This window comes from Macaca thibetana, chromosome 14 (genome assembly GCF_024542745.1).
Source record: "Macaca thibetana thibetana isolate TM-01 chromosome 14, ASM2454274v1, whole genome shotgun sequence".
Lineage (NCBI taxonomy): Eukaryota > Metazoa > Chordata > Mammalia > Primates > Cercopithecidae > Macaca > Macaca thibetana.
This window is the reverse complement of record NC_065591.1, coordinates 62,749,552-62,761,610: the sequence shown is the minus strand read 5'-3', so window position 1 is coordinate 62,761,610 and position 12,059 is coordinate 62,749,552. Positions and strand designations below refer to the sequence as shown.

General features: G+C 43.6%; 2 protein-coding genes across 2 annotated transcripts in view; both read right to left on the bottom strand.

Annotated features, from left to right (window-relative positions):
* Nucleotides 1–12,059, bottom strand: part of RHOG (ras homolog family member G) — a 1,041,648-nt gene that overhangs the window by 425,122 nt on the left and 604,467 nt on the right. The gene's annotated exons all lie outside the window — the stretch shown is intronic.
* Nucleotides 7,418–12,059, bottom strand: part of TRIM21 (tripartite motif containing 21) — a 116,079-nt gene continuing 111,437 nt past the window's right edge. The window contains exons 5-8 of the mRNA XM_050756219.1: nucleotides 10,799–11,029; nucleotides 9,471–9,493; nucleotides 8,665–8,765; nucleotides 7,418–8,370 (exon numbers count right to left, since the gene is read on the bottom strand). Coding sequence (XP_050612176.1) covers nucleotides 7,802–8,370; nucleotides 8,665–8,765; nucleotides 9,471–9,493; nucleotides 10,799–11,029 — 924 coding nt within the window. The 3' untranslated portion in view covers nucleotides 7,418–7,801. The remainder of the gene's footprint in view (nucleotides 8,371–8,664; nucleotides 8,766–9,470; nucleotides 9,494–10,798; nucleotides 11,030–12,059) is intronic.

The window sequence follows — 12,059 nt, the reverse complement described above, 5'->3', positions numbered from 1 at the left end:
CTTTACAGTGATGTCACTGGAAGTAGAGGAGCTCCTAGGGGAGAAGAAAGTCATGTGAATAAGACCGTGGTCCCTGAAGATGCTGAGAGAAAGAATAGTTTGTCCTGCAGTTTCTCCTCCAGCTTGGTCCACTGGTCACTGCACACAGTCTATGGTGTGGAGACACTCTGGGATCAAGACAGGGGCATGGCTCCAGTTGGCAACTCCTGATAAACTGAGACAGGCTCTTTGGGGTGAGGAGAGGTATAAGGTGGCACTGACAGCATAGCCTGGTGCTTCTGTGGGCTCTACCTATGGGCACGAACCATGGGGTTTGACTGAGTGTGGGGATAAAGGAGGTGAGAGAAATATTGAGTTTATTGATGAGAAACAATGATGAATTGCCTTCATCATTTGGCCACTCTATAGAAGTCATATTTGGAATTCTCTATCCCCTGAGAACAGAGTCAGAGAGAGTGGACCAACATGTTACTACAGAAGATTTGTGGCCTCCTGGAAATACTAGTGAAATGAGAGGCAAGAGGCTTGCTTCTAGACTTCCTTAACTCATTTCCTCTGTAACCTTGGGAAAATTGCCTTCCTTTCTGGGCTCTTATAGTTACACGACAAGATTATTCTAAAGCAGGAATTGGGAAACATTTTTGGTACAGACCTAGAGTAAATACTTTAGGCTTCAGAAATGGTCTGCTTAACTCTGTTCCACAAGAGCTCTCACAAATGGTATGTAAACAAATGGAAATGGCTGTGTTCCAATAAAACTTTATTTACAAAAGCAGGTAATGGGCAGGAATTGGCCCATAGGCTGAATTTTGAAGATCCCTGGAATTAAGTCCCAACCCATATATTTTATGTCTCTCATTCAAGGTTAGGAGGTTCAAGATTGGAACTGGGGAAGCTCAGGGGTGTTGCCCTGTGAATTGTGCTTCTGTGACAGTCCCTTCTTCTGGCATAGGCTAGGGATTTTAAGACTGGAGGCAGGGGTAAGAGGGATTCAAAATGGGATGACTTAGATAAGTCATAAATTATCTGTGTAGGAGTAAGTTTGGGTAATTAATGACTATGTGTGAATTTGTGAGGGTACAAATATGCAGGAAATGTTAAAAGTATGTGTGTGTGAAGTGTCAGAGTGAAGGGCTGTTTGTGTAAACTGTAAAAATGGCAGTATGTAAATCTTCATTAAAATTTGTGAGAGTGAATATGTGTAATGGTGACGGTAAGAATGAACATGTGTGAAATATGCACCTGAATGGAAGAGTGTGTGACTGTGTGTGTGTGTGTGTGTGTGTGTGTATGTGTGTGTGTATTTTCAGCTGGCAGAGATGGAATTTGACCCAGGTAGGTCTGACTTGAAAGCTCTTATTTTTCCTATGTTCACTGTCTTACATGTTTTAGAAGTTGTGGCATGAGTAGGAGAACTGGAACAGAGTGGGGTGGAAGCCCGGTTTAGGTAATCAATATAACAAAATGGAAGTTTTAAATACTGATGGAAGCTTTGCTAGTTACTAACAAGTTGTTTAACTTTGGACAAATTATCTGTCGGTTTCTTTGTGAATAAACCAGTGATAATTTCAATTTTATAGGTTTGGTGTGAAGATTAGAAATAATAATTGTATATGATATGCAGTAGGTATTTAATGGTTGCGATTATAAAGCTAAGAAGTATTAGTAACAGAATTGAAGATTATGAGTGACAGGAATCAAAAGTGATATTAGATTGGGCAATCGTAATGTGACAGATCATTTTAGAGAAGGAAACTTTTGTGGCATGTTGGGGCTATCGGTACCATGGCAGTGGGTGAAGATCAAGAGGGAGGTGAGAGGATTACTGAAGAGAGAGCACATCCTTCCTTTTGTGACACTGAGGTGAAGGGGAGACAAGACATCCAAACGTGTTTACTCAGTAAGAACAAGGAACGAACAGAGAGGGAGAGGTTAAAATTACTGGAGAGTGACCAACTAATGGAAAAACGAAGGGTTGGGTTCCAGTGCACAGATGGAGGGCTTAGCTTACAGCAGGAGGAAGAGGGAAAGGACAACTTGAGTACAAATAAATTTGTAGATGGCAGAGTGAAGGCGGTGGAGTTTAAGGGAATTTGTAACTGACAACTTTGTTTTTCTCCTTGTCAGGAAATCACCATCACCCGATGAATGGCATCTAGTGGAATAGGGCAGACATGAAGTGATTAAAACCTGGTCTGGAAAGCCAAATTCCAGCTCTATCATTTGCTAGCCCGACGACCTTGGGTAGGGATGCTACTTAGATTCTCAGAGCTCTGTGTGGTCCCCTATCAGCAAAACGGAGGAAATGACAACAGTTATCTCAGGCTATGGTGACTGTAATAATGCACATAAAGCCTGCAGCACAGCACCCCTCCTAAATGATTCTTTTCTCATTCTCCAGTCTCCTCCATTCCCCATCCATTTTACACAATACTGAAGGAGAGAAAGCTACCTAAAATGTAAACTTTACCATGACATTCTCTCACTACAGATCTTTCAGTGATTCTCACTACTTCAACATCAATCTAAAGCCCTTAGAGTAGGACTCAAATCTCCCAATGATTTGGCCCCTACCTCACTCCCCTGCATTACTTTCTACAATTTTATTATGCCTCTCATGTCCTCTTTGCCCTCACCCTTCATCATTATAATTTTCCTCCAAACTCTATGTCTTTTCAGATCTCTATGACTTCATTCAAGTTCTTCCCTCATCACATTTCCTTACTTGGCGAACTCTTACTTATTCTTCAAGGCAGCACTCTAGAAAGCCTTTTCCGAACCTCTACGGAGTTCTTCCTCTTTCCACAGCTCCCTGTGCTTAGCTTTTCTTCTACAGTGTGCATATTAGATGGGTAGACAAGTTGCCTGATTGTCTGACTGCCCCAAGTAGGTCTTCAAGAAACTGTGCCTGGCACATACTCAGTAAGTCTTGTTAAATTGATAGGTAATTCAGTTGCCACTTTCCTTTTGAGATGCACATCGCATTCTGGTGTTCAAAGTGGAAATTGAAATGCTTATTATTCGCAGCTCCTAACCATTTATAACAACCTGAGACTGAGATCTATGGAATTCTAGAACCAAAAAGTCCTCTTTTACAAATAATGTAATCCATTCTCTCCCTAACTTTAGTTTTAGGTAATAAAAGAGACACCCAGAACAGGGAAGTAATTTTATTGACATCACATAGTTCATGAATAGAATGGCAAAGAATTTTAGCCCACATTCCCTGACTTCTTGAACAGGACCCTTTTCACTGCTCCATCCAGTGAAAAATAATCTGTTCCCTCTTTCCCTACTCCAACCTCATTCAGCTTCTTGGGAAAAAAGAAGAGGTGACTGCCAAATCCTACATACCAATGCACAGGTTACCTTCCCTGGGCATGGAAACCCACAACTCCACTGGTAGCAGCCACTCACTCTTCATTGTGCTGGGCATTCCTGGCTTAGAAGACCAGCACACATGGATCTCTCTCCCCTTCTTTATTTCCTACCTTGTTGCTTTCCTTGGGAACAGCCTCATCATCTTCATCATCATCACTGAACGCACCCTCCATGAACCCATGTACCTTTTCCTCTGCGTGCTGGCTGCGGCTGACCTCATCCTTGGCCTGTGCCCAAGGCCCTAGCCATATCCTGGTTCTATGCTGGGGCAATATCCGTTGATGGCTGTGTTACCCAAATCTTCTTCATCCATGCTACCTTCATTGCAGAATCAGGAATTCTGTTGGTGATGGTACTTGACTGCTACGTGGCCATATGTTACCCACTGCACTATACCACAGTGCTCAGTCGTGCAACAATCATAAAGATTGGCTTGGCTGTGGTCCTGAGAAGCTTCTGTGTGATAATCACAGATATGTTTCTGGCAAAGCGGCTGCCTTTCTGCCGTAACAATCTGCTGCCGCATACCTACTGTGAGCACATGGCTGTTGCCAAGTTTGCTTGTGCTGATATTCGTGTCAATGTTTGGTATGGCTTGTCTGTCCTTCTCTGTACTGTAGTGCTAGATGCCTTGCTCATCTTAGTGTCCTATAGCTTCATCCTCTATACAGTCTTCCACCTCCCCTCCCAAGGAGCTCGGCTAAAGGCTCTGGGCACGTGTGGCTCCCACCTCGGAGTCATTTCCATGTTCTACTTGCCTGGTATTTTTACTATAATTACCCAGCAGTTTGGGCACCATGTTCCTCTCCATACACACATTCTGCTGGCTAATGTCTGCATGTTGGCTCCTCCCACGCTGAACCCCATCATTTATGGGATCAAGACCAGACAGATTCAAGAGCGTGTGCTCAGTCTTTTGTACTCATAGAGGAAATGGTGTTAGATTTGACTAATCTGATGGTATGTTTATCACTATAGGGCTTCACATTTTTTTTGCCTACTTTGTAGAGACTTATGAATTAAGATTCCACTGACTATGGATAAAGTGACTGACCATGACTTTGAAAATCCGATTATCATGTGACCTTGAAAAGTGTAGTGTTTAGGGAAGAACATGAGCTTTGGATCAGGATTAGGTTTGAATCTTGGCTTCCTTGATAACAGTGTGTTTGACCTTGGGTAAGTTACTTATTCTCTCAGAGACTCTTCCTGGCACATCCTTAGGGTGCCAGAAAAAGGACTATCAAAACCGAGGTAACCAAATTAAACCATAAGAAAACTTTACTTACTAGGGCATTACAGTTAAAACACTTAGATAGACTCTATCTTAATGTAATCATATACATATATTTGATATCATTTGGACTATATTTTATTTTAAATTAGATATGGGAGGGTGTCATAATCATTGCATTTATTGATTGTCTTGATTGTACCTTTATCATAGGCCTATGATAAAAATAAATAAAATAAAGTATGAACAGGACCTTGAATATACATGAGACAAAATAAGCAGAGGATACATTTTAAATTTTCTTCCTTTTCCACTTTACTGACTTTGTCTTTAAAATTGCAGTATAATATCTATTTTTCCTAATTCAAAAGGAAGTTGTAGAATCAAAAGAGATTAGAAAATTCAACTAGTTTGTTTGAATTTTAAAGGACAATATTAATGAGAATTAGAATTAGTGCTGATAGAGTCTTTCCTCATTTCTCAGGAGAACTTTTATGTGGCAAGCAAGGGTGTACCTGGATTACTTGTTAGTGACTATTGGTGGGCGTAAAAGTTGAGATTCTTTGAAATCTCTACCACTTGATTTATTTTGGTGGAGATCAAGGGAAGTATATCATCTGTATAATGTATATCTCCAAGTACAAAGGTAATCTGATATCCCAAGGTATTCAGATTTTGAGAATTGAGATTTAGGTTGATGTCATTATGACAGTCTCTTCTCACTGGTATATCAATGAAAGGGAGAAAACCATCATTTATACTGGTCAGCTCTAAGGCAGAAACACAGAGAAGCAGAAAAGCTGATTTTATAATCTACCCTTCTTTTTCTTCATTTTCTCCATGAACCTAGCAAATACAAGCCCACCATTCCCCAGTACCTCCTCATTTGCACACACATTAATTCTCTTCCATGTTCCTGCTCCAGTTTATTACCCAAGGAACTGGTTGACTTTGTCATTTATTTCGATTTAGCTCTGTAATGTTGTCATCTGAGGATTTAGGACCTGGGTCTTTTCTGTTCTTTTTATCTTTTCTTCATAGGATTCTTTTCTGTCCTATGTTAAAAGACAGACCATTACTCATCCTTAGAAGCAACTCTTTGATCAATAAAGTCTTTTCAAAGTCACTGACTTCTTTGTACAGTATCTGAATTTTTCATGAAATATTGAGTAGATATGGTGCTGAGGGCAAACTGAGACTCTATTTTAGTTAAGGAATCAGAGTTCCTGGAATGCTAGGGCTCTTTCACAGTATACTGTGATTCAAGTTTAGAGCTTTATTGTTCCAACCTTAAAAACTTAAAGTATGCTGTCACCAGGTGATGCTGTTACCTCAGTCCTGGCTTTCATATCAATGAGGGTTCAACTGATTGAACCCTACTATAAAGACACATGCACACGTATGTTTATTGTGGCACTATTCACAATAGCAAAGACTTGGAACCAACCCAAATGTCCATCAATGATAGACTGGATTAAGAAAATGTGGCACATATACACCATGGAATACTATGCAGCCATAAAAAAGGATGTGTTCATATCCTTTGCAGGGACATGGATGAAGCTGGAAACCATCATTCTCAGTAGACTATCACAAGGACAGAAAATCAAACACCTGCATGTTCTCACTCATAGGTGGGAATTGAACAATGAAAACACTTGGACACAGGGCAGGGAACATCACACACCAGGGCCTTTTAGGGTGTGGAGGCTGGGGAAGGGATAGCATTAGGAGACATACATAATGTAGATGACAGGTTGATGGTTGCAGCAAACTACCATGGCACGTGTATACCTGTGTAACAAACCTGCACGTTCTGCACATGTACCCTAGAACTTAAAGTATAATAGAATAAAAAAAATGAAGTTAGGCATAAAATAATGGGTACTGTAGTTACACAGGATTCAAAATATCAAAATAAATCGAGTTGTATATGTGAGGATAGTGATTACCTTCGTGGGCTGTGACTTGAAGGGAGCTCATCTGGATCTGCTGGGGTGCTGGGAATGTTCTGGTTCTGTATGGGTTCTATTACAGGATTCCATTCAACTTTTTACAAAAAGAATCATTGATGTGAATGCTACGTGCACTTTTCTGAATGCACATATATGTCAATAAAAAATGTAAAAAACTACACATTCCTGATCATTAAGAACAGGAGCCCCAACCCCCTGGCCGTGGACTGGTACAGGTCCATGGCTTGTTAGGAACCGGGCCACACAACAGGTGAGTAGCAGGTGAGCATTAGTCAGAAAACTTTGCCCAAGAAAGACGCATTCCAGAGAGAAATATCATTAAAATTGGATATTCCAAGGGGCACAGGAGTTGGCCAGTTTTCTAGAAGAATACTGAAAGCATAGGGCAGCCCAGCCTTGACCTTGCAGGGACAGAGAGCTCCAGGAACTTTGATGTTATCACTCGTCACTTACTGAGAACATGGACAGAAGGTGCTTCAGGTCCATGAGGGTCAGAGATGCAGAGGTCCACAGAGCTACCCCAACCCTAGGAGAACTTTGTATTTCAAAAGCAGGTGTTCCATCATGGTAAGGAGGTAATATCCCCTCAGGCAGCGATCAGAGCCCAGATGGCCTTCTATCAACACAGCGGCTATGATGGGGAAGGCTGTAATGGGGAAGTACAGAAGATTCTTGACCTGGGTCTTCAGTCCAAGATCAAATATTTCAAATGGAGAAGAGGGGACAGCCCAGGCAGGAAAAAAACGTGCAATGTTAAAGACACGTTACTATTAATCATATTCAGAGTTATCAAGTATTTCAGGATTAAGGAACGAGGACTGAATGAGATAGACTGAGACACGGTTTTTTAAATTTTATTTTTTACTTTTAGGAAGTCTTTTTGCAAACCATACAAGATATAATAGAGATCTCATCAAAGATGACACCCTAGAGATGGAGAGGAGAAAACAAAACTTAAGTCCCATAAAGAAGGCAGAAACACGTTTTTGGTTGATCAAGATGAGTTTGGGCCAAATATAAGGAGGGAATCACAAAGCCATCTGGGGCAGGAATGTTGATGATGAAGTGACTTCCCTGCTAAAGCTCGCTTGCTGGGATCCAGATGCCTCTGCAGAGAGAAAGGTCGTTCAGAGTTCATGGGGAAAATAGGCAGGGTTTGTGGCTGAGAAGTGGTGCCAATGGGGAGAATGGCAGTGTCCAGAGAAAGCCATCAATAGTCAGTGGATCCTTGTGATCCAATATTCAGTGGACAGAGGGTTAGAGGGGCTGTGTTTCTTCCTCCGTCATTGAAACCAGGACTGAAGAAGGGCCGCAGAGGTCCTGTAAAGGCACATTCAGAGAAGGAGTAGATGAGGGAGCCATGGTCAGTGATGTTGTAGAAGGAGACCATGCCGGCCTCATAGTCCAGGAAAATCCCAATTTGGCATGGAGGCACCTGAAGGTGGAGGGGAGTCTGGGGGTAGGTGCCAGCCTCATATTTTTGTTTGTTCCACAACCAAATTGTCCAGAAGCCACTCTTGGAACTAAGCAAAAAGTGCCCCTTCCTGCGCACAGAGTCTCTGCAGACACCCAGGTCCCAGGCCTCCTTTCCTGTCACATCTACCTCCCAGTAATGTTTTCCAGAGTGGAAGTGCTGGGCACCCAGGACCATAGGATAACTATCAAATCTCTCTTCATTTCCAGGTATGCTCTGCTGGGTGTCTCCAAGCCTCACTTGTCTCCGATCTTCTGAAAGTATGAGCCATGGATTGGCTGTGTCTGGATCCAGAGTGATGTGGACTGCAGAGAGAGGACCATAGTCATGTCTTGCATGGGGGGAGTCACTAACTCTGTGCCTGTGGTGGGGGGATTTTGGGCAAGCATGAGGGGTCAACCTCCCTGTGTGAGGAAATGACCATCAGCCAGTTCTTGCCTTGGTCCTGACCTTTGAAGAAACCATCTTCCTTACCTCCATCTCTGCTCCCCCTGCTCTGACCTTCCATCTCTCCTCCAAGTTGCCATCCAGGCTCCCTGACCCTGGGATCTACTCTGCACCCCCATTATCCCCCGCAAAATTCCTAGAGCTTGCCTCACCTGCACATGTCCTCAGCATCTTCTTCAGCCCTGGCACATGGCACACACTCCTGAGTTCTGGAGAGGCAATATCCAGGCCCTTCAGGTTCCAGGACTCACTCCTGGGGGAAAGAGAGTTTGAGACTCCTGTCTCTTACTCCTATCCCAAACCCTAACACTATAACCTCCATTGTGGAGGACTCTGATAATTTAATTCAACTCAAATTTACAAACACTTCTGGTGTTCAAGTCTTCAGGGGTGGGTGTGAGAGGCAAACAATGCAGGATTTAGTTTCTACCCAGGAGTTCCTGGTTATAGGCTGCAGCATGTGGACAGTCTGTCTCTCCTCTCTAAGCCTGAGGTCACCTGGCAAATGCATTCAATTTCATTTTATAGGCAATCCATCTGAGACAGGCTGAATCACTTCTGCAAGGAACCTCAAGGAGTCTTGCCCACACTGTGGGTCTGACTCATGGCTCTTTTTGGGAGGTAACTTGTTAGATTCCACTGAGAAAAGGAGTTCCAGCTGGCCATGCTCCAGTAGTCTGAATTCTGGAAAGACCCAGAACTTCCCAGGATTTCCCTGTTTGGCAGGGCTTTACTGTGTGAAGATGTTACGATCCAACTACTGTGGGCAATCACCAACTAAGATGTCCACTTATTAGCTTTCTGAGACCAGAAAATATTTTATAGACAATGAAGTCTTTGAGAATAGGAAGCCAGATGGGGAAAACTTCAGTGCATGTATTTCTAATTCAATAACCTTTGTCATAGGCATATATGCTTTCTGCTGGCCCCTCTTCTAAAAAAGAAAACTCCTCCTTACCTTTCCAGGACAATTATCACCTCCTGAGGAGAAAAGAGACACAGAGTAAGTTCTGGATTGCTGGATTGCCACTGAGACATTAGCCCTGTGGGTGATGTGATCCATCTGTGGTCCCTGGGGAACTGTTCCTTTCCTTCCTCTGGTCCAAAGCCCCAAAGATGATTCTGACCAGCTTGAAGCAGAAAGGATGTGTGGATGCTTGTGAGGTAACCAGAAGCCCAGCATGGATGTGACCTACAGCTGGGGAAGGATTATCAGTTTGAGGACTCTGACTCAAAGACCAGATTTTTTTCCCCCAGGGGAGAAAGAAAGGAGGGCAGAGAGGGCACATAGCCCAGCTTGGCTTAAGCCCAATCACAGGCAGAGAATGGCCAAGTTCAGGTGTCTAGAAACTGCTCTGTTCCATTTGTGGGCTAGCATTGCTTGGGAAGGAAAGGTTGGTTAGTTAAAGTTCCCTTGGGTACTTAATGTTGCCCCTTCCTGTATGTGAAACCAAATCACTGAAAATATTTTTGTTATAGGGATTGGGAGCCATTACATGGGAGCTAGCAGGATCCTAGACTCAGTTAAAAGTATGTTAGAAAGCCTGGTTCATGGCCAGGCATGGTGGCTCACACCTGTAATCCCAGCACTTTGGGAGGCTGAGGTGGGAGTCTGAGGTTGGGAGTTCAAGACCAGCCTGACCAACATGGAGAAACCCCATCTCTACTAGGGATGCAAAATTAGCCAGGTGTGGTGATGTAAGGCTGAGGCAGGAGAATCGCTTGAACCCGGGAGGTGGAGGTTGCAGTGAGGCAAGACCGCGCCATTGTACTCCAGCCCGGGCAACAAGAGTGAAACTGCATCTCAAAATAAATAAATAATAAATAATAAATAAATAAATAAATAAATAAGAAAGCCTGGTTTGGGCAGAAGAGAGCCTGTCAAGTCAACCCAATACAATTAGGTTTTCTGCACACACCAGAAAGCAATGGCTCATGACCACGCTGAGTCACAGTGAACAGGGGTGAAGAAAGAACTGTAGAATGTTAGAACAGAAGGGACTTGTGAGACGATCTAGTCCATCATTTCGTACAGTGAGGCAAACATATCATTGGTGGATGCAAGATGATTCTAAGTGCAACATACATTGATTTTTAAAAAGGTCCTATACTTATTTTCATCTTTACTTTGTGCCTTGAATGCAAACCATTCGTGGGTTTGAATTCTACTTTATTTAAGAACATTCCAGGGACCAGGTGTCCATTTATTCGAATGGCAGTTCCAGATAGCTCTGGTCTTTTTCAGTTATTCCCGGAATAGTAGAAGGGAACCCCTCCCTGTCTCACCTGCAGCAGTTCCAGTGCTGAGCCCTGGCGCCTTCTCTCTAGCTCTGAGATGAGCTCCTGCAGGGCCTGGCTCTGTTGGGCCAGTTCGGCCTCTTTCTCCCCTAGGATTCTCAGCTGCTCCCTCTCATCCTTCTCCAGCTCCTGCAGCTGCCTCTGTTCTTCTTCAACCAGGAAGTTTTTTTGCTGCACAAACTCTGCGTGAATCCTACATTTCTGTGTCTCCACCGTTTTCTTTAGTGTCAAGGGAAAGAGAGAGGTGGTTTTTATGAAAAGCTCCCAAACTTTGGGAATGGAGGTATTGGTACCTATTCCTATTCCCCAAAGACTCCACTCTGGTGTTGTCTGGGAAAACACACGCACACACACACAAGCATGTGCACACACACACACACACAATTTTGCTTGGGAGGTAGGTGAAGTTTCCGGGACAGTGAGGGGAATGGACTTGGTGAGGGCACATTGTAGCTGGCCTACAACCACAGCTACATGGATATACGGCATTGGGGACTTTTTCCAACCTCTCTTCCAAACCCAGTCACCACTCAAATGTGCCCCTGTGTCTTCCTGTCTCAGTGAGTTACTGAGAAAAAAAACACCTGTTCCCACCTCCAACAACCTCACAAAGCCAGGCTGACACCACCACCTCCAAGTCCTGGGAAAGGGGGCTTGGGGACATTCTTTGCTTTTCATCTCCTGTTAGTAACTGGAAGGTCACTCGATGACATGAGGGTCTGTTTTGTCACCACAACCCAACTCACACCCTACCTCAATCCCAAATGTTTCTTTTCTGGGATCTACTGGGGATGGGCTCCTTCCTCTCCCCTCTCATCCCCAACATGCTCCACGTCTCCTTGGAAATGATCAGTGCAGAACAAACATGGATTCTTCATTATATTTGGGACCAGAGATCTGGTCATGGTCAAGTAACCACCTGGTCAGATGGTTTCCTTAAGTCTATTCCTCACAGCCTTGTCATTTCCTGAAAGGCTTAGCTAGCAGTTGGGTTTCTCCTAGGATATTTGTCTCAGACATCCAGGTGCTGATGCCGTCACACCTCTGAGACTAGACTCAGAGGAGCTCAAAACTTTAGGGTATAGCTAGATCCTCTCAGCACCTTCTTCCAGGATTCTTGATCTTCAGGCCTGATGGGGAGCTCCCCTTTGAACCTGCATCATTTTTATTCCCATCTATCTGTAAACCTAGAGAGCAGGTGCTTTCTGGAGAGTGAGACGGACCAACTCTATCACAGCTCAGACAGGCA